General features: G+C 39.7%; 1 protein-coding gene across 1 annotated transcript; it reads right to left on the bottom strand.

Moving 5' to 3' along the window:
- LOC133055049 (olfactory receptor 4B1-like) lies at positions 1-930 on the bottom strand. The gene has a single exon (XM_061140529.1). The coding sequence runs from the start codon at positions 928-930 to the stop codon at positions 1-3; it is 930 nt and encodes a 309-aa protein (XP_060996512.1).
- Between the last annotated feature and the right edge of the window lie 8,242 nt (positions 931-9,172).

Raw genomic sequence — 9,172 nt, 5'->3', positions numbered from 1 at the left:
TCACTCCATCCCTGAGTTCTCCTTTTTGCCCCACAACCTCCTCATGGCAACTTTCATCTCTGCATTTCTGAGTGTGTAGATGATGGGGTTCAGCATGGGGGTGACCACCGTGTAGAACACGGCCACCAGCTTGTCCTCAGTGAAGGTGGAGGCGGGCCGCATGTAGAGGAAGATGGCGGGTCCAAAGAACAAGGTGACCACCATGAGGTGAGAGGCGCAGGTGGAGAGGGCTTTGCGTCTGCCCTCTGCTGAATGGTTCCTCAAGCTGACCAGGATGACAGCGTAGGAGGACACCAAGAGGAGGAAGGAGCAGAGAGCAATTAAGCCACTGTTGGCCAACACAATGACCCCCTCCACAGAGGTGTCAGTGCAGGCAAGCTTGAATAATGGCTGGAGGTCACAGAAGTAGTGGTCAATCACATTGGGACCGCAGAAGGGCAATTGGATGGTGATGAGAACCTGAATTATGGAGTGAAAGAAGCCTCCAAGCCAGGAACCAGCTACTAATATGTAACACAGTTGACAGTTCATAATGCTCGTAAAATGAAGAGGTTTGCAGATGGCCACATACCGGTCATAAGCCATCATCACCAGCAAGAGGATCTCAGTGACCCCAAAGAAGTGAAAGAAGAATATCTGAGCCAGACAACCCTCCAGAGAGATGGTTTTAATCTTGGAAAGTAAGTCTGTGATGAATTTGGGGACAATTGTAGAGGAGTAACTGATCTCCACCAGCGACAGGTGACTAAGGAAGAAGTACATGGGGGCACGCAGGCTCTTACTGACTCTAACCGTCAGGACAATGAGGCCATTGCCCACCACCGTGGCCAAGTACACAGGGAGAAAGACCACAAAACACGCTCTCTGCACCTCTGGATCCTCAAAAAGACCACTGAAAATTAACTCAGTTACATTATTTGTACACGCCATGGAATCCACTCGAAGAAGATGGATTTAAGAGATGAGACCTGTGATAAAACAAACAGTCATAACACCCCGTCCTTCATGTTTACTCAGCACTTGCTGTTGATGGAACTCTTTCACACATAGTATCTGACTGGTTAATTTATTTGATCACTAATATGGTAAATGTTTGTTCAGTAGCCCACTTTATGCAAGACATGATTCAATATACCTCACAAAAACTCTATAATCTCCATATCCTAAGTGAGAAAACTGAGGCTCAGAGAGGTTGAGAATTACCCAAGACTTCCAGCAAGAAATGGATTCAGAACAAGAACCAGATTATTTTATTCTAATATGTTATTTCAAGGAAACCACACTGAAAAAAATAATTACTATCTTCAGCATTAATAGCCATATATATATATATAGACATACACACACACACACATATAAAGGACTATAATATATATTAATTAATATATATTAATGACTAATAATTAGCCCATTCTCATCATACCTTTGTGTTAGAAATTCTCAAGTGAACTTCTGCTCCTGAATCTCTTGTTTTCTCCTTTTATTCCCCAGAAATGCCAATCCCATTGATAATCCTCCCTTTCTAAAGAATGCCTTTGATATTTTCTTTGTATAAGTTAGACAAATTTCTGAATTATTTCAGACCTATGGTTTCACTCAATTCCACAGCTTTATGAATTTTTACCAAAATTTTTTGAAATTTTTGACACCGGAGACCAAGGTAAAAATCTAGGAGTTGTTGAGAATATAGCTCACTATCAAAGACAGTTTAAATATAATACTTTCACTTAAATATAATATTATAATATTGTATATTATTATATATTATATTATAATACATTCATTTAAATATAAAACATTCACCAGTTTGCTATTTTCTGTCTTCCAGTCCAGTTTCCCAGCCATTGAGAAACATTTTTTGCCAGCAAGAGGTAAGGATTTATTTTAATCCTTTGACCAAATATTTTATCAAGGACCTCCCATGTGCCTCAGAGAGCCAGGATGTATGATCTGGATCCTGGAAAGAAGAAAGATGGCTCTCACCCTTAGGAAGCTTGCAACTTCGTGTAATTAAATGGCACATTTATTAATGAGGCAGAGAAAACTGTGAAGACTTCCTCTGTTTTTAAAACTACTTTGAAATATCTCATTCCTCTTATTTTTTCCTTCTGTCTCTTGTGCATCCATCGTGAAATAGATTAATCACCTCCTTTCTCCCCAGTCTTTCTCTTGGTGAGAATTTGAAGACATATACAAGGTGAAAATATGCTAAGAGAATCCTAAGTTACTTGGCTAAAACTGGGGAAGAAATGGGGCATTAAAAGGTTAAAAAAGGGGGGCACCCAGAAAACACAACTGAGCAGGAGCGATGAAGCAAGATGGAGTTCCCTTAGTCAAGCCTGGTGCTCTGTGATGACATAAAAGGATGGGATGGGGGAGGGAAGGGGGGATACATGTGTAATTATGGCTGACTCGTGTTGTCGTATGGCAGAAACCAACACAACACTGTAAAGCAATTTTCCTCCAATTAAAAAAATAAATTAAAAAAAAAAAGATGGGGCACCCTTACTGGTTCAGGGAAATAGAAAGAGGGAAGGTATTAAAAACAACCCAGAGAGGCTGTGAAATAGTTTTGTGCCTTAAGGTGACTAAAGCATGTGGCTACCGGATGTTCACCATTTGCATTGTCAAGCTACAGTGTCAGAGACTATTGCCCTTTATTCAGCTTCTGCTGTGTGCTGGACTGTGATAAACATGTTATAATCCCTTCCTCGTGTAAATCTTCCTACCACTTTGAGGTAGTGAATGGAAAGGTGAGGAAACTGTGACTCAGAGAGGTTAAGTTACTTACCCAAAGAAACACAGCTTATGAGTGGTTAAGTCAAGGCTGAAACCCAGGTCAGTCTAGAAGAGGGAGGAAGAGCCTCCTTCACCATGGGCAAGGGATGAACCTGAGGAAGGAGAGCTAATAAGGAAAGAGCATAATACACGAATGCACTTTTCTAGTGAAGATAAAATACAATAGTACCCTCCCTCGTGTGGCTCAAAGAAAAACATAGCCTTAGCTATTGGTTCAGTCTCTGATGCCACAATATTCTTACAGGAGTACCTGATCCTTAGGTGAAGAAATATGTCTATATACCTTAGAGTCCAGAATAGATATCAGAGTCTAGTGTAGTGAGTGCTAAAACAGGACAAGGTCATCAAAAAGGGCATGTCTTCAACAAAGTTGGAGGAACAGATAGAAAGGCAATATTAATGCCTCAGGGGAATTCCTGGAGCCTCTTATTCATGGGCAGTGGGGGAAAAAATGTATAATAAGTAATATCAATCATCTTAATTGCCACCGGAAGTAAAGAAAGCCAACTTTTAAGAGAGAAAAGCAACAACCAGATTTTGTACAAAGTGACCCATTCCCAGGCGCCTCATATGTCTATATAACCTAATCCAAGCTACCACTATCTTGTGGCTGGATTACTACCATATGCTCCTAACTGCTCTTGCTGCTTCCACTTTCTCTCCAGCTAGCAGAGTCAGCAAGATCCTCTTAAAAGATCAGTCAGATTGTGTCTCACACATACATCCTCTAAAGAGGAAAAAACACCATCCCTACCAAAGTCTTTCCTGGCTCCCACTGGAAAAAAAAGCTACAGAGTCCCTTCTGCAATCTGTGTTGTGGTTCCCACTCTTTCCCTGGCCACTGACCCCATCACTCTTCCATTTTCTCAGTGTTTTTCAACCACAGGATGTAGGACACAGTAGGGACACTCCAGACTCATTCCAGGGTCTTGACCAACATGTAATGTCATGGCATAGCATAGAACTGTCAGTAAACTACAGCTAAAAGTAATCAACTTCTTGTTATAAGGTTTGACTTGATATTTCCTTTTTGATAGTTTGAATCTATGCCATTATGATCTTTTGGTGGAGGGAACAGTTCCAGGTTCATGGATCGCTGGACAGAAGGAAACAAAATACAGTAAGGACACCTAGTTGAGCTGACTTTCACTCTCCTCCCAGAACAGCCTAGAGAAGTGGTTATAAGAGCAAGTATTGCAGCTGGCAGCCAATTCTTAACTCTGTCACCACATGTCACGTGTCCTTGGGAACAGGTTTTCTCATTTTCTTAGAATGGGGCAACAATTCATATGTGACATGTTTGTTGCATGAATTAGATATGAGATAAAATATATAAAGCATTTAAGAGGGTTGCCTGGCAAATAGGAAGTTCTCAATCAATAGGAGCTATTATTAGCTCAGACTTCCTGGTATTTATTTACATTTCTCTCTGGTTTCTCTTTTCCACTAGCTCAAGAAAAAGACAGTCCATAGCTAATTACCTCTTCTGTCCTCTATCATTTCTCCAAATTAAACCCTTACTGTGGAATTAAGGATTACAAAATGATCCGTGGGTTGCATGTAAAAACCTAGGTAGGTAAATGGTGGTCTAGACCCTAACTAGTTAGAATTTTCTCCTCTAACTTTGGGGCTTCCCAGGTGGCTCAGTGGTAAAGAATCTGCCTGCCAATGCAGGAGACACCAGAGCCTTGGGTTCGATCCCTATGTCAGGAAGATCCCTAGAAGGAAACTGTAACCTACTGCAGTATTCGTGCCGGGATAATCCCATGGACAGAGGAGCCTGGCTGGCCACAGCCAAGAGTCAGACACGGCTGAACACACACACAAGAATGAGCATAGAGTCCCAGTGAGAGAAATCTAATAAGGACACGATAATAAAGTGATAGAGAGCCTGAAGACTTATTGCTATAAGCTCAAATTACATCTCAAGAGCCTCCTTCCCACTTTGTACCTCCAAGTGGTATTTCATGGACTCCCAGAATGTAAAAGCCAAAAAAAAAAAAAACCTTTAGGAAACATCCTGTCCAGGCCTCTCCTTTTTATAGAAGGAGAAACCAAGATCCAGAGAGGAAGAGTGACTCACCCCAGATCACACAGGGATTCGGAGCCTCTCACATTCCATCAGCCTGTGAAATCCTCCAGGTACGCCATTACCTACCCGGTATGGGTAATGTTCAATATTAGAGCACGGAGTTGAACATGAAGGGTTTTCTCCTTAGGCACAGGAAATATTTCTCCTTCTGTTGCAAGAACTCTTCACTCAAACAGATGTCCCAGGCTGAGGAGAGAAGGTTCTCTTCACAGCAAAACCCTTCCACTGGGCTTTTTTCTCTGCACTGAAGGCCCCTAGTGAGTTAATCCACTTCATCCCAGCCAAGGCGCCAGGTGAGACTGAAGAAATTTTAGAGCTGAAAAGAAATCTGTAGACTGTTAACTCAACCTTCTCGATTTACCCATGAAGCAACTGAGGGCCAGAGAGTTTAACTGACTTCTAAAAGTCACACAGCTATTTTTTGGTCAGATTGCTGAGGCACTATTTCTGAAATACTGGGATTATCTCTAGTGATTTTGATTTTGTGATTGCTGTTGCCAACTAGCAGTATCAATTTTGCTACCATATGACAAAACCCCACAGCCCCGTGATCTTTTAGAAAATGAACAGCCTATGGTGATGTGGATAAATCACAAAGGGAAAGATTTAGGAAATTGGTCCATAGCCAATCTTTCTATCAACTATTTAGAAACAGGAAAATAGCTACCAAAAACAACTAACCAGTAAGCTTTGGGTCCTGCTGTTGGTTTAGGAAACCTACTCGTTCTCTAGAAAACCAAAGATGGTTTTTCACTATGGAGATGCTTGAACTATTTAAAATAAGTTGAGCCACGTGGTGTGATCAAGGGACCAAATTTCCCGGTGGCTTTTTGTCTCTAGTGTGAAACTTTTCCAAGAAACGGAGTTAAGAAAAAGTTCAAAATGTGCGTCGATTAATTTAGAGAACTTCGAGAAGTTAACAAACATCCAGTAATTATGCTCTGAGAGAGAGAAACTAAAAACACGACATTAGGAGGGTTTTTGCCCCAACTTTCTGAGCTACCATGGGAGTAAGAGTCTGAAGGGAGAAAAGAGGTCTGGCCCAGGGGAAGGGACTACAAATCGGATGACTTCAGGCAAGTTCCTTCATCTCTATGGGCTGCAGTTCTACAGACATAAAATGACAGAATCGGACTAGATTTTCTTTCGTGTCCCTTCTCACTCTAACAATCTGTGCTTCAAGGTCACTTAGACTTAAGTACCACACAAGCAATGATGATGATCATGATCAAAATAATAAGAATCATTGCCATTTATTGAGTACCTGCCATGTACCAGGCATTATACCAGACATTTTGTAACCATTATCTCTTAGTCACAGCAGTCCTACATGGCAAATTTTCTCTTTTTTTTTTTTTTAGTGTACAGATTGACACTTCTTTTTTTAAAACTTTTATTGGAATATAGTTGATTTATATTGCTATGTTAGTTTCAACAGCAAAGTAAGAGTTGTACATGTACATGTAGCCACTCATTTTAGGGTTTTTTGTTTGTTTTTTAAATTCTTTTCCCATCTAGCCTATGGGAATATTGAGTAGAGTTCCCTGTGCTGTAAAAAAGGTTCTTATCAGTTACCTATTTTATATAAAGTAGTGTGTATATGGGGCTTCTCTGGTAGTTCAGCTGGTAAAGAGTCTGCCTGCAATGCAGGAGACCCTGGCTCAATTCCTGGATAGGAAAGATCCCCAGAAAATGGACAGGCTGCCCACTCCAGGATTCCTGGGCTTCCCTGGTGGCTCAGACGGTAAAGAATCCACCTGCAATGTGGAAGACCTGGGTTCGATCCCTGAGTTGGGAAGACCCACTGGAGGAGGACATGGCAACCCACTCCAGTATTCTTGCCTGGAGAATCCCCATGGATTGAGGAGCCTAGTGGGCTACAGTTTATGGGGTCACAAAGAGCTGGACACAACTGAAGCAACTAGGTGTTTATATATATACCATTATATATAATCTCATGGTAAACACAAACCAAAAATCTATAATAGACATACACTTAAAAAGATAATGTAATTCAAATGTAACACTATAGTGATCAAATCATGAGAAAAGCACAAAGAAAAAGGAATGAAAAATATATAATGGTATATATATATATACCATTATATATAATCTCATGGTAATCACAAACCAAAAATCTATAATAGACAAACACTTAAAAAGACAATGTAATTCAAACATAACACTATAGCCATCAAATCATAAGAGCACAAAAGAAAGAAAAAGGAATGAAAAATAACTATATAAACAACCACAAGACAATTAACAAAATGGTAATAAGTACATAACTATCAATAATTACTTTAATATAAATGGACTGAATGCTTCAATCTAAAGGCATAAAGTGGTTAAGTAAATAGAAAAAGCAAGATTAATATACAGGCTGCTTATAGGAGATTCACTTCAGATCTACAGACACACAGACTGAAAGTGAGGGAATGGAAAAAAAATATTCTCTGAAAATGGAATCAAAAGAAAAGGCGTATAGCAATGCTTATATCAGACAAAATATGCTGTTAAAGACTGTGATAAGAGACAAAAAAGGAAAATGCACAATGATGAGAGGTTAATCCAAGGAGATATGAAATTATAAATATATATGCACCCAACAGAGAAGCACCTAAATACATGAAGGAAATGTTAACAAAGAGGAAGTGGAAGCTGCTTGCACTCCATCTCCCTCACCTATCTCCTTCTTCTCTGCACTGCTCCCCTCAGGCAACCATCGGTTTGTTCTCTGCATCTATGACTCTGTTTCTGCTTTGCTATGCCTGTCCACCTGTTTTGTCTTTTATTTTGTTCTATAAGAGAGGGGGATTTGAGGGTTTGTGCTTCTCCCACATGCCTCCTATCCTCCTCATTCAGGCTTATAGCTTCAGTTTCCTGCCCTGTAAGACTGGGTAAGATATAAATAACAGAAATTTTACAGATCTGAAGGCTGGAAAGTCCAAGATGAAGGCACCAAAGGATTCAGTGTCTGGTAAAATCCAAATTATATAAAAAGGACTTCTACAGATCAATAACAAAAGATAACTAACCTAAAAATGAAAAAAAAAAAAAGTAGGGGCCTTTTACAAAACTATCAAAATGGCATGATAGTCAAGAAACAGCATTCAATCTTAAAATATTCTAAATCAAAACAGTAAAAGATGCTGGTTAGTGTCAATGTATGACAAAACCCACTGAAAAAATAAATAAATTAATTAATTAAAAAAAAAACAGTAAAAGACACAGATTTTAAAATAAAGCTACTCCTTGGAGTTCAAGGATAGATAATGGGATAGGCGAGAGAATAAGCATGCAAATTTAAGTTATTGATAACGCTCAACACTTGGATTACATTATGGCTTACAGGTATTTACTTATCAAAATAATACTGAACAGGTTGTGCATGGAACAATGATGATTGAGGGCCTCAAAACCACAATCCTGATTACATCAATTCAGTTCAACTGAGGCCCTAAACACAAAACAAGAAACCATGCAATGCCTATAAAGTGTTTATAATAATGCAGAACACATAGTAAGTATTTAACCAATGGAATCCATTATAGTTAAACTAAAGGATGGGTATCCATGGTGATCCACATCCAGGGACCATAAAAAGCAGTCATCTCCCAAGAGGGTTCCCACATTGACCAGTGCAGTGGGGAAAGTTTTGTGTATCTTTAGTGAGAATTTTCAACAGGGAAAGCAACCTGGAAGGCTCAAGGGAGCTCATTACTCAGGATAGTGACAGCACCGCATTCTCTAGGTAAAAAGCGGCTTTTCCTTCTCCTTCTCAAGCCATAGCATTTGGATTTGAAAGAGCCCTAAACCGGGACTCTTGACCAAATTTACACTGAGGTGACGAGCAACTCTGGATCTCGGAGAGAAAGTAAGTTAACTTTGGAATGTTCTCAGTCACATATTTATATTCTATATTTATCCTCTGTCCTTCCTGTTTACTGAAAACCTGCCAAGATCTTAACAATGTAAAAACTTAGCTTTGCTCTAGGCATCAAAACAAAAGACCTTGCTTTGTGACCAAGGCAGCAATTCTAAGGAATAAATGAGGGGCTATTTTTCAGGAGACACCAAGTAATCTCAAAGATGATGGTTTTATATATTAAGATCAAAATAAACAGAAGATACCTAAAGGGGTCAAAAATGCATCTACACCAGACTTTTGGAAAGCCACCTCTTTCAGGACAAGTGTGATGATAGATTTTCTCAGGGATTAAGCATCCAGTCAGGCAGTGGAACTTAGCATTTGGAGAAGCCTAAAGTCTCATCCATTAG

Source organism: Dama dama, chromosome 1, assembly GCF_033118175.1.
Source record: "Dama dama isolate Ldn47 chromosome 1, ASM3311817v1, whole genome shotgun sequence".
Classification (NCBI taxonomy): domain Eukaryota; kingdom Metazoa; phylum Chordata; class Mammalia; order Artiodactyla; family Cervidae; genus Dama; species Dama dama.
The sequence above is the reverse complement of the archived record's forward strand: the minus strand, read 5'-3'. Positions and strand labels throughout refer to the sequence as shown.